Here is an 18,599-nt window from a genome sequence, read left to right on the forward strand (position 1 = left end):
CACAAATTAGACCACGCTTAAGACCAAACCATCAGAGATCTGGTCCACATAGCTTTCTGAGAAGTGTGTTGCCATCATCGGGTTGATTGGTTGTTGAGTTGTTTTTTGTCAACTCATTTGAAGTTACCTACTAGCTGCTATCATCTGCAGCGTTACTAAAAATCTTTGTGGCATCCCCCTAACAACCCTTCCAGGTAGGTCAATATTTTTCCCACTTTACAGATCCAGTCCAGACAATAAGCAGGCAGAGATATGCTTGAGTGTACTGGCCACTTGTAAAGTGTAAAGGCCCACAATGAATAAGAGAGGCCTCTGCTGACAGCCCCACCCCACCCACCCACCCACCCACACACACACACACACACACAGCCATTGTCCTAGCTGGATAATGATCAAAATTCAAGTCATACAGGTGAAAAGGAACATTCCAAAAAAAACTGTGCAGCCTGACCATCTCCCCCTTATGAATAAAGGCAGCATTTTTTAATTTCTAACAGATTCACACAGGATCACAGAACACGCGAAAAAACATCCCCAACCCCTCCCAAAATCACAGAGCATGGTCCCTGAATTAAAGACAACCTAATAGGACTCTGAGACAGACAATCTGACATACAGATTCTGTTAGAGAGAAGCAAAATTTAATTCTAACAGATTCACATACACGCCCCAACACATACAAATTCCAAAAGCAAAGGAGAGAGAGCAATATGCTTACCAAAAAGAACTGCAACCTTTTTTGAGAGATGTTCTGACACACACAATAAGGTGTCCCCTTTTATAGGAAAAATCTCAGTACCCCTCACAACTGGACATTCCAATTAGTTTTTTCTTCCCAGGCCCATACAATAAACAAAAATGTTGGTAAGTTAGTATGTTTTTATTTTCACACCATAAATCTTTGTGGCATCCCCCTAACAACCCTTCCAGGTAGGTCAATATTTTTCCCACTTTACAGATCCAGTCCAGACAATAAGCAGGCAGAGATATGCTTGAGTGTACTGGCCACTTGTAAAGTGTAAAGGCCCACAATGAATAAGAGAGGCCTCTGCTGACAGCCCCACCCCACCCACCCACCCACCCACACACACACACACACACACACACAGCCATTGTCCTAGCTGGATAATGATCAAAATTCAAGTCATACAGGTGAAAAGGAACATTCCAAAAAAAACTGTGCAGCCTGACCATCTCCCCCTTATGAATAAAGGCAGCATTTTTTAATTTCTAACAGATTCACACAGGATCACAGAACACGCGAAAAAACATCCCCAACCCCTCCCAAAATCACAGAGCATGGTCCCTGAATTAAAGACAACCTAATAGGACTCTGAGACAGACAATCTGACATACAGATTCTGTTAGAGAGAAGCAAAATTTAATTCTAACAGATTCACATACACGCCCCAACACATACAAATTCCAAAAGCAAAGGAGAGAGAGCAATATGCTTACCAAAAAGAACTGCAACCTTTTTTGAGAGATGTTCTGACACACACAATAAGGTGTCCCCTTTTATAGGAAAAATCTCAGTACCCCTCACAACTGGACATTCCAATTAGTTTTTTCTTCCCAGGCCCATACAATAAACAAAAATGTTGGTAAGTTAGTATGTTTTTATTTTCACACCATAAATCTTTGTGGCATCCCCCTAACAACCCTTCCAGGTAGGTCAATATTTTTCCCACTTTACAGATCCAGTCCAGACAATAAGCAGGCAGAGATATGCTTGAGTGTACTGGCCACTTGTAAAGTGTAAAGGCCCACAATGAATAAGAGAGGCCTCTGCTGACAGCCCCACCCCACCCACCCACACACACACACACACACACACAGCCATTGTCCTAGCTGGATAATGATCAAAATTCAAGTCATACAGGTGAAAAGGAACATTCCAAAAAAAACTGTGCAGCCTGACCATCTCCCCCTTATGAATAAAGGCAGCATTTTTTAATTTCTAACAGATTCACACAGGATCACAGAACACGCGAAAAAACATCCCCAACCCCTCCCAAAATCACAGAGCATGGTCCCTGAATTAAAGACAACCTAATAGGACTCTGAGACAGACAATCTGACATACAGATTCTGTTAGAGAGAAGCAAAATTTAATTCTAACAGATTCACATACACGCCCCAACACATACAAATTCCAAAAGCAAAGGAGAGAGAGCAATATGCTTACCAAAAAGAACTGCAACCTTTTTTGAGAGATGTTCTGACACACACAATAAGGTGTCCCCTTTTATAGGAAAAATCTCAGTACCCCTCACAACTGGACATTCCAATTAGTTTTTTCTTCCCAGGCCCATACAATAAACAAAAATGTTGGTAAGTTAGTATGTTTTTATTTTCACACCATAAATCTTAAAAGAAGACACGTGAAAAACAGACCCCAAATTCTGCAATAGTCCTGGATTAACCCCAGTTTTTGACCTGTGTCTGATTTTTGCACGTGAAAAAAACCAGATACAGATTCTGTTCCCATGTCAAAAAGTTTGAAAATTTCCAAGTTATTGGAATGCAATCCTTCAGGATTAACCCCAGTTTTTGACCTGTGTCTGGCTGAGAGAAGACTGCATTTCCAGAAACGTGAAGAAATTCAGATAAGCAATCCATTCAAACTCTGGTGTTGAAGATTCTGTTATTTGCTTTGGGGGAAAAACATAAATAGTACTGAATATGTTAGCACAGTAGCTGTACTTTATAATCCTAGTATTGTATAACACTAAATAAAAAGCAAGGGAATAAGAAAACATCCGTTTTGTTGCCATTAACATTTCTTTTTCATTTTCTTACAGTGATTAGAGCAAAAAAATTTCAAGTGAAAAGGTGGTTCCAGCAAGTGATGATCCACTTGACACTCACAAAATGATCCGGTATGAAATCAAACAAATAAAGGTACATGGACTCCGTTGCCTATTTTATGAATGAAATGTCAACAAATAATATACTGGAACAAATATTTCCACAATATTATTTATTATTATATAGTAAATATATTACTTTTAGTATATTAATATTAGAGCAGCCGTTTTCAACCACTGTGCCATGGCACATTGGTGTGCTGCGAGTGGTCCACAGGTGTGCCACAGAAATTTGTGGGAAGGTCATTTATTAGTAGGGCCAATGGGGGATGTGAGCCCCCCTCTGGTAACATGGTGTACCTTCTAAATGGTCAAAAATCTGGTGGGTGTGGCTTGACAATTTTAATGCCATGAGATGAAAAAGGATGAAAATCACTGTATTAGAGGAACAAAACAAGTTCCCAGCCATTCTAGTGTCAGCTTTATATACATCAGTATTTGTTTATACAAATATTGATATGAACATAAACTAGAAGATAACCACAAATATTTAATCATGTAGATGAATAAATAATCATGTCTGATCATGTTTCTATATCAAATCAGAAGCTTTAAACCTCCCTGCTAGCCAAGCAGAAGGAAAGAGGGAGCCTCTGAGTCCAAGGTTTGCATCTAATCAAGCATATAACCATGTTTTAGCATTGTGCGTTCTATTTATGGGCTTCTGTGATGCATCCGAATCTGTGTCACATTTTGTAATATGAAGCCCTGCTATTAATTTGTCAGAAGGCACAGTCAAATCACATGTAATCAACATGTGTGTCATGGCATGGGAGACAAGTTCAGGCGAGGGGAAGTTATTGCTTTGTTTCATATTTATGCTCTCATTAGATACGGAGAGATACAAAGAGAATAGTGAGCCACAGGTGAACTTCAGCAAATACTTAGTTCAAGTCAGTTTGGGATTGCTTTCCAAAAAAAGATACAAATAATTAAAAATACAATGACAGATATTTATTTAAAAGATTTATATAGCACTGTTCTCGTACTCAACATCAAAGTAAAACATGTAGAAGATAAAACATCTGAATAAAAATATTTAACAATTAAACACTTAAAATTAAAAATATAAGAGTAGATTCAAATATAAAACAGCTATTTCATAATATAAAAGCAGCAACAGAAATTTAAAAAGAGGAACTCTAGATACAAGGAAACTAGTAGGCAGAGATTTAATCAGTAGGTGGAAATTAACATTTTGTGAGGAAACAAAGAACCCACACTGTAATCTTAAGTACAGGGTGGCCAACCCGAAGCACAAGATGTGCCACTTTTTATGTAGAAAATCTTGAACATGTCACTCCACTTTAATGTCTTTTTTTTTTAGTGATTATCAAGCTAGCTAAATAGAGCCTCCAAGTTCAAGAGCAGTATGTCTCCAAGTACCAGATGGTACGGAGCAAAAAACATGAGAATGCTGTTGCTTATTTGTGGCTTTCCAAAGACACCTGGCTGACTGCTGATGAGGCCAGAAAGACAGCTTGCATGGACCTTTAGTCTGGCCTTGTGGAACCCATTCCAAAGTCTATATAACATGTATTCACTCCCCTTCTGCACAGCCCAGCCCCCCTCTGCTTGCTCACTTTCTTGTTATCAAAGATGATAACTTAGCCAGGACCTCTTTGCGACTGATTTTCTCAAAGATAGTATCTCCACACAGCTGCGCCATCTGGCCTTTGCTGATCTCATTGGTCATCTCTGCGCTGTCCCGCTTGTCCCCTGCTGCCTTCCACAGCCCACCCCAAGACTTCTTGGGTAAGCAAGTGACATGCCTGTTAGTGAAATGCAGCTCTCTAGCATTTGCCCTATGGACTTTCTCTCCTATTCAAAATTCTTTTCTTACCTTACTGCCTGTTTTTCAGTCAAAGCAAGTCAAGCACAGTAGGTGTGGCCACCCTTAGTGTGCACACTGCAGCATTAGAAACTTGAAGGTTTGTTGTGTAAGAAGTAGCAAAGAAAGCAAGCAAACTGTAAACTGCAGTTTTCTTTCGTTGCCATTTTTTGTAATAATTCTTTGTTATCATTTAAAAGTTTTTCAAAAATATATGGCAACTTCATGCATGCCAATCAGAAAGAGTCAGTGTGCCACTAGTAGCATTTGTGCTGCAGATTGGCCACCCTTGCTTTAGAACATTATTTTTTCCCACCTGGGGGTCAAATTCTAACCTGTAACTACTGCCACAATTTCCATTAGTTTCAAAGCTGACGAAAACATCATGCATACTAAAATAATATTTATAAGTTTGAGACTACCACAATATCTGCCCCTTACAAGTAATAATAAAATATTCAGGTAAACCTGATCAACATACATTGCAATTATTTCATTTGCCTGGATAAATCTGAAGTGTTGTGATGATGGGAGGAGGGGCCACAGCTCAGCAGTACAGTACAAGGTTCATCCCTGTCCATACCAGTCAGGACTGAGAACCCTGAGGACTGAAACCCTAGAAAGCCAAAGCAAGCCACAGTGGACAATACTGGACTAATGGTCTGACTGAGTATAAGACAGTTTAATATGTTGGATGGGGACACATTATTTATTAGCTGCTGCTATTACTTTACAACACCTTGCCATTTAGTATTTTAACAGAATATTATACACCCATTTTCCAGTTATACTTAATGCTGCTTTGAACTTCAGAGCTGTCTTCACCTGTCAGTGAATAAGATGATGTAATCATGAGAACACCTTTATGGTTAGATTTCAGTTGGGTCATGGCAATTGATGACATTTAGAAGGTGTTCCACATTCTGTGGTTTACTTTCAGACATAGGTTTCGTAACGTTTTGAAAGCGTCCTTCTTTGGAATAGCCTACAGAAAAAAAAAACACAAATAAGTATTTTTTTGATTTTTACATTTCAGGCAACACACTCACGTATGCACTCAAGCACAATAATTTACCTCTCCTTCAGGTTCTCTAGGTACAGGTGGTTCTTCCATTGCAAATTGGTAAACCAGGTTCAAAGATGGAAACGGTAACACGTCATCCTCATAATGCCTACATTTTTGCTTCTTCTTCATAGGTGCCTGTGGTAGGCTTTGAGAATCAGTGGGTCTGACCGGGGTCTCCCCCCCCCCTCAGAAGGCAGCACCTTCTCCTTCTCTTCTTCGGGGCTCTCCATCTTGGTCAATTCCCTAGCAGGGGATTCGCACTCCAACTGGGGAGTCTCGGTCTCAGAAGGCGAAGCGGGTGAGCTTTTCAGAGGGGAGGCCATGGCAGAAACAGCAGCAACAGCAAAAGGCTGAACAGGTTTCTCCCTCCCCCCCCCAAAGGACCTGTGCCTTAAATACAAGGACATGTCCGGACCTGTTCCCACTCCCCCTTTTTTCCCATTGGCTCCACACGGTGGTCTGAGAGCTATGAAACCTGCGCCTATTGGTCGGCGACGATGGGGCAAGTTGTTTGAGTGGTCACATGAACCCCTTTCCCACACTTTATTGGGGGGCTCCTTTTCCCACCAAACCAAATGTCGGGGTGCTACAAAACCCCTCTCTAGCGGTCGAGGGGAACGGGGAAAGTTGTTTGAGGGGTCACATGAACCCCTTTCCCACACTTCATTGGGGGGCTCCTTTTCCCACCAAACCAAATGTCGGGGTGCTACAAAACCCTTCCCTAGCGGTCGAGGGGAACGGGGCGAGTTGTTTGAGTGGTCACATGAACCCCTTTCCCACACTTTTATTGACGGGTTCCTTTTCCCGCCAAACCAAATGTCGGGGTGCTACAAAACCCCTCTCTAGTGGTCGAGGGGAACGGGAGAAGTTGTTTGAGGGGTCACATGAACCCCTTTCCCACACTTTATTGGGGGGCTCCTTTTCCCACCAAACCAAATGTCGGGGTGCTACAAAACCCCTCTCTAGTGGTCGAGGGGAACGGGAGAAGTTGTTTGAGGGGTCACATGAACCCCTTTCCCACACTTTTTGGGGGGCTCCTTTTCCCGCCAAACCAAATGTCGGGGTGCTACAAAACCCCTCTCTAGCGGTCGAGGGGAACGGGAGAAGTTGTTTGAGGGGTCACATGAACCCCTTTCCCACACTTTATTGGGGGGCTCCTTTTCCCACCAAACCAAATGTCGGGGTGCTACAAAACCCTTCCCTAGCGGTCGAGGGGAACGGGGCGAGTTGTTTGAGTGGTCACATGAACCCCTTTCCCACACTTTTTGGGGGGTTCCTTTTCCCGCCAAACCAAATGTCGGGGTGCCCCAAAAACCCTCCCCAGTGGTGGGGGGCAGTGGGGGGAGTTGTTTGAGGGGTCACTTGAACCCCCTTAGGGGGCGGGATTTCCAGTAAAAAGGGGCGGGACTTTCAGCTGTCAAAATAGTTTGACATAAGGTATGTACTTCCTACTACTCTGACTCCCAAGGAACTGTTCTGAAAGGCGTCTGACAGCATGGCTGAAAACATTATACTGAACAGGGTCGTTGCCAGCACGCACCCTTGCTTGATGCCGGTTGTGTCACCAAGAGCCCACCAGCATAGTGAAGGGACAAAAGCTGCAAGTAGTGGACCAATTTACATACCTTGGCAGCACACTCTCCCACACAGTGACAATTGACATGGAGGTCAACTGCAGAATCGCCAAGGCAAGTTCTGCATTCGGCAAACTGCTGACCAACGTGTGGAATCGCCGTGGAATAAGCCTTGCTACAAAGCTTAAAGTCTACCGAGCAGTTGTGCTAACTACTCTGATGTATGCCAGTGAGACTTGGACTGTATACAGGAGGCACGCTAGACAACTGAACTACTTCCACACAACATGCCTCCGCAGACTTCTGAGGATCCGGTGGCAGGCCAGGGTGCCAGATACAGAAGTCCTCTCCAGGGCAGGACTGCCGTCAGTTCATACCCTGCTGATGAAAGCCCAGACACACTGGACAGGTCATGCTGTAAGGAGGCCAGACCACCGCATCCCTTAACAGCTCTTATATGGTGAGCTGTCTCAAGGAAAGTGATCGCATGGGGGACAAAAGAAGCGGTATAAAGACACACTGAAAGCCTCTCTCAAGTCCCTGGCTATTGACACCCCCACCTGGGAAATCCTGGCACAAGACCGATCAACATGATGCACGCTGATCCACCAAGGCTGTCAGACATCTGAAGCCAGAAGGAAACCATAGCACAAGGGAAGCGTGCACTCCGTAAAGCCAGAGCTGCCAATGCTGCTACAGTGGTGCCTTCACATGTCTGCCCGACATGTGGCAGAACATTCCGTGCTTGTATCACCCTTATTAGTCACCTGCGGACACACAGTGGACAGTCCACAACCCATTAGATGTCAAGGTCTTCTTTGAAAACAATGGATGAACATCATCATAGCAGAATACAAAGGCAATTGTAAAATAATAAATACTGAGCAGTGGAAAGAGCAGTTTAAAAAAATTCCGTCAGAACATTAAAAGCCTGAGGAAGTTAAAATGTCTGTTTCTGGTAGCAAAAGGCCATCAGTATTCTTGGCAGGCAAACCTCTCCGCTTGAGTCATTCTACAAACACCATTGCTAAGAAGGTCCTGTCTCAGTTGCCATCTCCCTCACCTCAAATGGTAGGAATACTTAGGGGAAGGCCTCCAAATATAATATCTACTTACAAACAGCACCATGTTGCAGAAGACCATTTTTTGTTGGTTGGTATTTGCTTATCCCATCCCCTTGTTTCAAAAGGGAATACACAAGTGTTTACCATAACATTTATGTAGTTAAAGGAGTTATATACTGCATTTTAAAGCTCAAAATAGTGCATAACAATAAAACAATCAATAATGCAGAAACACATGAAATAAAAAACAATTAAAAAGATAGAGGAGCAGATAAAACAATCTAGAAACAGCTATAAAACTATAAAAACAGCACAGAGTAAAACCTTACATGCTGATTAAAGGATCCTTAGGAGTATTTATTTATTAACTATTTTTACCCCACCTTTCTCCCCAAGGGGACCCAAGGTGACTTCTTCCCTGCTGAAAGGCCAAGCGAAATAAATGTGCCTTTAAATTCTACTGGAAACCATATAGAGAGTAGGCCATCCTCAGATCTTTCAGAACTTGATTCCACAGCCATGGTGCTAAAACAGAAAAGGCCCTGCACCTTGTCACCATCTCCTTGGCTTCAGATGGTGGCGGTATCCTAATCGGAGACCTTTCTGATGATCGTAGGAGATGTGCAGGATTATGTGGGAGTGAGCCAATCTTAAAATAGCCTGTTCTCATGCCATTTAGGGCTTTAACAATCATCATCAAAACTTTGAATTGGACTTGGATTGAAGTTACAGCCAGTGTAGCTGCCAGAGCAGTGGCATGGCAAGCTCCAACCAGTGACCAACATTCTGCACTAACTGCAACTTCTGGACCAACTTCAATAGCCAGCACTTTGGAGCCCTGATAGCCAATTTGACCCAGCCAATTTGCCCCAGAGATCTGCCTGTACTGAACTAAATTGCACTTAATTGATAGGTTTTACCAAAAGAAATATTCTGAGTTGCATCCAGTGTAATTTGCTGCAAAGGAAGAGTAACTGGATGCTGCCATTCTGCTTCCTCAGACTGCTCTATGGACACAGTTTTTGGCTCCCTGATGCATGTTTGTAACAAACTTTTAGTACCATCAAACTCTCAGATTGAAGTGGCGGCTTCAGATAGCAGCTTGTGCTTCAGTTGTCAGGGGCATCATCAAAGCCTAGAAGTGATCTGCACAGGAAGGAAGGCAGAACAGCATCGTGCTGCTTTTCCTCCTCCTCCTTCCTTTTTCTATTACAACAGTGTTTCTCAAACTGTGGGTCGGGATCCACTAGGTGGGTCACAAGCCAATTTCAGGTGGGTTCCCATTGTTTCAATATTTTACTTTTAATATATTAGACTTGATGCTACTCTGGTATGTGACTGCATTTGGGGAAATGTTACAGACCTGTCCTTTTAACAGACTACTATGTATATGCTGTTAACAATGACAGTAAATAGGACTTACTCCTGGGTAAGTGTAGGTAGGACTGCAGCCTAGGATTGTTAAAAAATTTTCCTGCTTGATGATGTCACTTCCGGTCATGACATCACTTCCGGTGGGTCCAACAAGATTCTTTTTCTAAAAAGTGGGTCCCGATGCTAAATGTGTGAGAACCACTGTATTAGAAAGCCTAAGAAATTTGAAGGAAGGAGTTGGGTGTATGATTTTAATAGAGAAAGAAGGAACAGGCTATCTCTGCAATTTTTAAAAAGGGAAGGAGGGGGGACCCGGGAAACTATAGGCTGGTCAGCCTAATATCTATATCGGGTAAGATGGCGGAATGCCTCATCAAAGATAAAATCTCAAAACAAATAGACGAACAAGCCTTGCTGAGAGAGAATCAGCATGGCTTCTGTAAGGGTAAGTCTTGCCTCACAAACCTTATAGAATTCTTTGAAAAGGTCAACAGGCATGTGCATGCGGGAGAACCCGTGGACATTATATATCTGGACTTTCAGAAGGCGTTCAACACGGTCCCTCACCAAAGGTTACTGAAAAAACTCCAGTCAGGGAATTAGAGGGCAGGTCCTCTCCTGGACTGAGACCTGGTTGAAGACCAGGAAACAGAGAGTGGGTGTCAATGGGCAATTTTCACAATGGAGAGAGGTGAAAAGCGGTGTTTCCCAAGGATCTGTCCTGGGACCGGTGCTTTTCAACCTCTTCATAAATGACCTGGAGACAGGGGTGAGCAGTGAGGAGGCTAAGTTTGCAGATGACACCAAACTTTTCTGAGTGGTGAAGACCAGAAGTGATTGTGAGGAGCTCCAGAAGGATCTCTCCAAACTGACAGAATGGGCAGCAAAATGGCAGATGCGTTTCAATGTAAGTCAGTGTAAAGTCATGCACATTGGGGCAAAAAATCAAAACTTCACATATAGGCTAATGGGTTCTGAGCTGTCTGTGACAGATCAGGAGAGAGATCTTAGGATGGTGGTGGACAGGTCGATGAAAGTGTCGACCCAGTGTGCGGCGGCAGTGAAGAAGGCCAATTCTATGCTTGGGATCATTAGAAAAGGTATTGAGAACAAAACGGCTAATATTATAATGCCGTTGTACAAATGGATGGTAAGGCCACACCTGGAGTATTGCGTCCAGTTCTGGTTGCCGCATCTCAAAAAAGACATAGTAGAAATGGAAAAGGTGCAAAAGAGAGTGACTAAGATGATTACTGGGCTGGGGCACCTTCCTTATGAGGAAAGGCTACAGCGTTTGGGCGTCTTCAGTCTAGAAAAGAGACACCTGAGGGGGGACATGATTGAGACATACAAAATTATACACGGGAAGGATAGAGTGGATAGAGAGATGGTCTTTACACTCTCACATAACACCAGAACCAGGGGACATCCACTAAACGTGAGTGTTGGGCGGGTTAGGACAGACAAAAGAAAATATTTCTTTCCTCAGCGTGTGGTTGGTCTGTGGAACTCTTTGCCACAGCATGTGGTGACGGCCTCTGGCCAGGATGCCTTTAAAAGGGGATTGGACAAGTTTCTGGAGGAAAAATCCATTCCGAGTTACAAGCCATGATGTGTATGTGCAACCTCCTGATTTTAGAAATGGGCTGTCAGAATTCCAGTGCAAGGGAGGGCACCAGGATGCAGGTCTCTTGTTATCTGGTGTGCTCCCTGGGGCATTTGGTGGGGCCGCTGTGGGATACAGGAAGCTGGGCTAGATGGGCCTATGGCCTGATCCAGTGGGGCTGTTCTTATGTTCTTATGCTTCAGTCAGCAAAATGGCATGAGCTGTCATTGCAAACCGTTTCATAAGCCAAAGGCCCTCATTGACTACAAGATTCCGAGTAAATTTTGTGTTCAAGGCTGCTGTTGCTGTGCCAACAGCAATAGTTCACATTTTACAGGCTTAAATGCTATTCTTAGTCATTGACTTGTGTTAGTTTTTTGTTTCTTAAAAGTGCGCAATTTGTTTACAGAGAGCTAAACGCAAACATAAATCACTGATATAGCACAGCGGTAACTGTATCCATTTTCTGTTTGCATCCCTCTGATTGAGCTGTAGATGATGCTTTCTTACTGTTGCTTTTGTAGATTGCTGTGGTACCCTGAAGGGAATCATTCCCTAAGTGGAGTAGAGATGGAAGCAGATGTCTTCATGAACTGTGCGCACTGGATCATACAGTACCTTTCTGCAGAAGCAGCTGCTGGAAGACAGCAGCCAGCAGAAAAGGTAGTGGTCTAGATTCTAAAAGGTTAAAAAGGCAGTGGCTTGGCTCTGGGGATGTGTTTCTACTGCAAGAATTTTCAACCTTTTTCACCACATGGCACACTGACAAGGCGCTGAATTGTCCAGACACACCATCTGGTTTTTGATAATTGCCAAGGCACACCTTGCTGCCAGTGGGGGGGCTCACATCCCATTGGCCCTACTAACAAATGACCTTCCCCCAAATTCCTGTGCCACACCTATGGCTCACCAATGTGCCACAGCACAGTGGTTGAAAATGGCTGTTCTACTGCATGAAGAGTACTGGAGGACCCTGATCCTCAGAGCCTGACAGAAATTCCCTTTCTTCTAGTATGCAATTAATTACGCTTAAAAGAAACCTAGCCACAGTGGTATGTCACAAGGCCCCCTTCCAAGAACAAGTTACCAGAGAGGTACCAGGTTGGCTGCTGAGTACCTGCCTGACAGTGGAATTATAACTTGAAGCTACTGTGTGAACAGAGTCGAGAATGAGTAATATACCAAAACCAGCATTGTTCTTCCATTCTTCTCCAGTAAGAAAGTATTTACTTCCTGTTTGGTACTCACCCTTCCTTGGAATATTACTGCCATCCTTGGACACTAAGCTAGCAAATTCAGTATAGTGCTCCATCTATTTCTGAACTTGCCGCCCTGGTGTGGAGAAAATTGTAGCCCAAGCAGGGCCACCCATAAAGAAGATTTTCCTGGGTACTTGCCAGATTCCAGGGCAGGAATAGAGCTAGGATCCAGCAGCCCACAGGAGCAAGAATCAATGTGGTGCCCTTGCATGCATGTTCACACACTTCCACATACTCCTTTGCTGCAGGGCTCCTCCTTTTCTGTCCTGCCAGATGGGCTTGGTGCTGGAGGGTGGGTCTCTTCTTCTTAGCACCCTCATGTTGCAGTTGCTGGCAACCTAGCTAGCAGCTGCACTGGCCTCAGGAAAGGAGTGAGAAGGTTTGGTCAAAACCTGCCTCCCCACTCCACAGACCAGTGCTTTCAGGGGGCCCTGAGGAATCCCAATGTCTGAGGTGGAACTTTCAGCCTTTTTGTATGAAAATCTAGCGTCATCCTGGGACGCTGTGTGGGAATGCAGGGCTCCACACTCTGAATGTGAGAATGTTCAGAAGTAAACTTTTGAGGCACTGAAAGTCCTGCAGCAGTCCCAAGAGAAGATGGTGTTGCTACAGCATTCTGGGGCTCATGGGCTCTGGTATATGCCTAGGTAGGGCCACCTACTGAAGCTGGCCTCGTGCTTTGAAACACTTAAAAAAAATCCCAAGAGACCAAATAAATATTTTTATTTAATAAAATTTATTTAATAAAATGAGAAATCTATAGTAGTCAGTTCTTCATTTCTTTAAAATGAACAATGTAAACTTTTGGCCTATGTGAATTTCCTGTGAAATTGATTTTCTTATTCTGCACTTTTGAAACTCTCTTCCTATTGCATCCTCTACAAAAAATTTTGAAATAAGTACTTATGTTTTAAAATAGAACCATTCTGATTCTTGATTAGGACAGTACAGAATTCCAGATGTAAACAATCCAATTTCAGCTGTTATTCTGTAGCATGTGTGGTTACGATCACAACTCTAGTCAAACGATGGGCGTTTTAAATCATGCAGCTCTCTTGTCAAAATAATTTTTGGCCTGTCTCTTTTGAGTCTGCTCTTTGAGATATATTAAAGATCTTTGACCTATGACTGACAATACTTCTTAAATTCTCCAGTATATAAACTAGCATACAAAACAATATTTGTGAATAAAAGATGTGGCTATAAGGTCTGATAGCAAACTTTCTGGAAAGAAAATTTGGGGAACTTACTAACAAAGCTGTGAAAAAAATTACAGTTTTATTGTATTCTGAAGCTAAATCTACACTAAAGAAGCTTCTCTGTTTTGAATATTTTCAAAGATCTTAAATATTCCTTAAAGGAGTAAATATCCAATTAAGAAATCTAACATGCTTGGAAAAAGATACTTCGAAGAGAAGCATTTCTTATCTAAAATGCATACAATTTTACTAGAATGTAAATGATGAATAAGTGGGGAAAAATATGATGAAATGGGATGAAATTTTGACTCCAGATGAATAAAATCATAATTTCCTAATTGTTGAAAATGTTAGACATTAAAAGGAGATTTTTACCCCCTTTAGCATATGTGGTAGACCTTCATTGGGGAAAAAAGTTCTGGAGGAAGGTTGAAACTATCCTGGAAAAAAGATGGCTATCCTACTACAAATGGATCCATGCTCTGTTTCATCATAGTTATAGTGATAATAAAATACCAGTCAGTGACAGAAGACAAAGATCCCTCATATAAGAGATTGGATTGATAATGTATGGGAAAATGTGTGCATGACAAATGTAATCAGTTATGTACACATTTAAATAAAAATGATAGATTTTCAAGAGACTGAACTCATTCTATTCTGTAATAACTTGATTTATTTTTATATACAAATTTGTTTTGCATTTACCATTGACCATTGGAGTTCTCCAATTTTATTGCAATAAACAGCTTCAACTTACAAAGAAAAAGTTTGTGTATTAAAATCTAATTGAGCAAATGAAAGCGGCATCTATATCTGTTGCCCCCATCCTGGAACTCTACTTTTCCAAAAATCCTTTCTTTCCCCAAACTGAGATGAGCATTTTCCTTTACCTGAAATAAGGGCTGCTAAGGGGAGTAAGCAAAAATAGCTAAAGCTCCCTTGCTAAGACAGTAATATGACTGTCTGTTTGGCCCTAGCAGAAACAACAGAATGGAACAATGGCCCCTGATCCTTCAGGTCTTCCACAGTTTCCTTTATACACGGATAACACTTTATCAGACTGAATGCTAGATTCACAAATCTTGCCCAATCTTTTGTCTGTCTGACTAATTTAATGACCATTCTATATAGAGTTATGTTTGGGGCATACATAGAGATGTTTTTATATGTTCATCCTTTACCTCAAAACAATTTTTTAAAAATCTCATTGATTTTTTAAAAGTCAATTTGGGGAAGGAAGATGTAGCGATGATGCCTTACATGTTAGCCAATAGACACCCCTGAAGTCATAACACAATACAAGATTTGAAAATCAGCTTTCCACAGTTCATACTGAAAATCTCCAGAGCTGGAAAAAGAAAATGTATAGGGCGACAAGGGTGCTATCAAAGAGCCTCTACCACTCAAAATGTTACAGTCATTTTCACTCTTAGCTGAACTTGAGCACTGACCACAGTAAATACAAAAACACAGAAATTGTCACATCAACCATAAACCAAGAGCTGTTTTAATAGAAGGCAGTCTCTAACACACTTAGCTCAACTTCATCACTTTGTTTATCCAGTCAACGTAGAAGGAAACACGGACAAATGTAGCAGGTTCGTCCTTGCGAGCACACACACGGGAAGGAGTGATCACACCTTCTAGCACCCAGCAGTCATGAGTCAGGCAAGCCAAGGGGCCTCCAAAGTCACCCTGCAGGGTAAAAATCAGGCTGAGTTCCGATACAGTGGGTCTTGGGTTGAAAGGCTCAAGCTCCCAGCACACCTTAGGGCACTTTGGGTAGTTTTTCTTATTCCTCCCAAATTTGTTTAGACATACGTCTTCCATTTCCTCATCCCACTTATGAGATTCTTTATTTGTCATTACTGCCCCCAGCTCTTTCTCAGAGCCAGACAAGATGTGTGGTTAGCAAGATTATTACAAGCAAACCTAGGCTATTTTAGTTTGTAAGTACCACATGCAAGGGGCACGATCCAGACTGGGACCAGGTCAGGCCATTGTAACACTTCAACCTCTGCAAGGGCAAGTCAAGGGCACATTCATACGCGCCAGTATTTTCACAAAGGAAAAAGCTCCCATGACAATGGAAGCTCCCACCCCAGTAAAATAGCAGCCATGGGAGGGATCCAAATGGCACCCTTGTGGAGCAATATATTACATGAATGTGCATTCAGACACTCACATGTCCCAGTCCCAGTGTTGGCTCCATGTACAAGAGAAAACGGCCCTGAAGTGCTTGCAGTTACATCATATATGTAGTTTGGGCCACAAAGGATTATTTTCTGATGCTCATTGTTCTAGGCATACCTCAGTCCTCCCTCCATTCCTTCTTCAGACACCTCTTTGACTTTCAGTTGTCCTCTCCCCACTAATGGCCAAACTGCAGCGCTAGTGCCAGGTTGCTAGGGGCACATGATGCATTGGGTGTTGCTGTCAGTGCCATTTTTCACAAGGGTTCAGTCTTGTCTGGTAGCTCCCATTACCACCAGTGGATATGGGCCCTTGAGTATTACCTAACCTAGCCAACTTCTGACCCCAGCCAGCCAAACTAGTAACATTGAGGCTTGTGTTTCTATTCTTTTCAAATGTAGTCACACAGGGTCCCAATTCAGATTGGGCCTGCAGTGTGGGATGGCCTTTATTGCTTTCTTCTCCCATGGTTCTGATCAGGATCAGAACCGCCCTCCAATATAGGTGCTATTTGCCCTGGAAGAAACATCCCCATTGGCTCCTGCAACAAATAGGAGTCACAGAGGGGACCGGTAGGGGCAAAAGGTGAAAGCCAACATCCCCTGCACTGCTGTCCTGATTAATATCAGGGCCTTGTGTGGTTGCTATTTATATTTATTAAAAACAAATAGACACCAGTGATGCTATTCGAGCACCTTCTAGCTTAGCGACAACAGCCCATTTGTAAAGCCTTCTCCCTTTCTCACCTCACGAGCCTTGGTATCATTTCACTCAAAACTGTTCATTTCAGTCCCTTAGTTCCTGCCCTACTCACCTCACAGGCACCCACACCTGCAAGCAGGGGTGCTGTGCACAATTCACTGTCCTTCAAACGGCCCCGAAGTTCCCTGTTGCAAACATGATTGCTTCGGACTCGCAGTGTGGCCACATTGAGTACGCTGTCATTACCAGTACCTGCGTAGGGGGCAGAATCAGAAGCTCAGGATCTAGTAACACCAAATCACACAAGATGGCTTGATGATATCTGCTGAAGCTGGGCCATATCACAGAATGACAGACCCTGCAACCTCTGAAGCAGCAGATGAATTAGTGGAGAAAGTTTCAACTGTGGAAAAAAAAACCTGTAGAAGAGAGAGTTATTATGTAGTTCTAGTCCTTAGTAAGGAAAGTGAGTACAAGAGAGTCACTACAGAGCAGCCAATACTGTGCAGCTTGGTAATTGGAAGGTGGAGTGCCAGACAATAGTCTTTCTCCCAGCAGTCCTCCCCTTCACCTTTTCATGGGTGGTTTCATACCTCTGGTGTCCCCCCAACCTGCAATCTCACACTCAGTGTTCTCAGGCACAATGTAACGCTCAGGTGGGAGACAGATCAGTGCCACACGCTTGTTCAGAACTGCTGGTCTGCAAAGAGAGAGAAAAGGTCATAACTAACATCCACAACTCTGTGTGTCACTTCATGGCTGCCCATTCCAGAACTTGGGGGCAGTTAGAATAAATAACTTCTCATAAGTAAACTTTGCATCTGTCATGTTATTTCCTTGGCATTCAAAAAACCTGCAAGCCCATAGCCAGGGCACTACAGTGACAAACTACTCCCTTTTGTCTGTCCTGAATCACCAACCATCAATTTCTTTAGATGACTCCATAGAGCAGGACAGGTCAGACTGCGGCCCGAGGGCTGGATCCGGCGCACATGCTAACTCCTCCCCCGTGTGACCAAGGCAAACTGTTTTGCAGGGGAACTGCGAATCTCCTGTCCCAATCTCCCCCAAACTGTGTTCCAGCCAGCCGCTTCCTTGTAGTGTCACCCCAGCAGGCTGTGCACCCAGAGTTCCAGGCAGACTTGGCTGGGAGGCACACAGTTTGGGGGAGACTGGAACAGGAGATTAGCAGCTCCCTGGCGGAATAGTGTGCCTCAGTCACACTGGGGAAGCCATTTTCGGCACACAGCAGTCTCCAGTTTGGAGGCTGCTGCCCTAGAGTAATATGAGAGAAGAACCCTTCTTTCTATCAACTTTTCTACATGATGCTTAATTTTGCAATCCTCTATCACATTGCACTTATTCCTTCCTATCCATCAAATGCCTCTGCAGCACTATACCACCCTTAGACACCCTTGCAGGTTACGTTCCCCTGAGATGGCTTATGGCATGGCATGCCAAGAGGTATGTTTTTTCGGTGATAATGAAATAAAAACATATAACTCTGCTTTCTGCACTTCTCATTTTGTAGAGCAAAAAAAAAAAAAAGAAATTTGGGAAAAAATAAAACCACTCTCTAACACCTCTACATGCATATGGCTGACACTATATCACTTATATTACCTACCTAGTGCACTTCTAAAACTATTATAATTTATAAAAACAGACCCTTGGCATAAAAACACATAACACCATTTTCTGCACTTTTAACTCTGGAAAACACTGAATGCGCAAAAAATAAAACTGTTTTCAACCACCTCTAACCATGCCACATGCATACCATGCCATGGGCTGAGGTGGTACTTCCTGAGCCCTCCACATTCTGCAAGTTCCACTGCATCCCATTATCTTTCCAATG

At 43.0% G+C, this 18,599-nt stretch overlaps 2 protein-coding genes across 3 annotated transcripts in view; one reads left to right on the forward strand and one right to left on the reverse strand.

Moving 5' to 3' along the window:
* Nucleotides 1-14,552, forward strand: part of LOC136640595 (acylamino-acid-releasing enzyme-like) — an 82,686-nt gene extending 68,134 nt beyond the window's left edge. The window contains exons 21-22 of one of the 2 annotated variants that reach the window (XM_066615778.1): nt 11,910-12,048; nt 14,228-14,552. In XM_066615778.1, coding sequence (XP_066471875.1) covers nt 11,910-12,048; nt 14,228-14,239 — 151 coding nt within the window. In that variant the 3' untranslated portion in view covers nt 14,240-14,552. Of the gene's footprint in view, nt 1-11,909; nt 12,049-14,227 lie in introns of those variants that run through there. The other variant, XM_066615779.1, reaches the window with a different exon arrangement.
* Nucleotides 14,553-15,379: 827 nt separating this feature from the next.
* The window catches only part of MST1 (macrophage stimulating 1), a 46,452-nt gene continuing 43,232 nt past the window's right edge, over nt 15,380-18,599 (reverse strand). The window contains exons 17-19 of the mRNA XM_066612955.1: nt 17,335-17,441; nt 16,854-16,993; nt 15,380-15,541 (exon numbers count right to left, since the gene is read on the reverse strand). Coding sequence (XP_066469052.1) covers nt 15,380-15,541; nt 16,854-16,993; nt 17,335-17,441 — 409 coding nt within the window. The remainder of the gene's footprint in view (nt 15,542-16,853; nt 16,994-17,334; nt 17,442-18,599) is intronic.

This window comes from Tiliqua scincoides, chromosome 2, assembly GCF_035046505.1.
Source record: "Tiliqua scincoides isolate rTilSci1 chromosome 2, rTilSci1.hap2, whole genome shotgun sequence".
Classification (NCBI taxonomy): Eukaryota; Metazoa; Chordata; class Lepidosauria; order Squamata; family Scincidae; genus Tiliqua; species Tiliqua scincoides.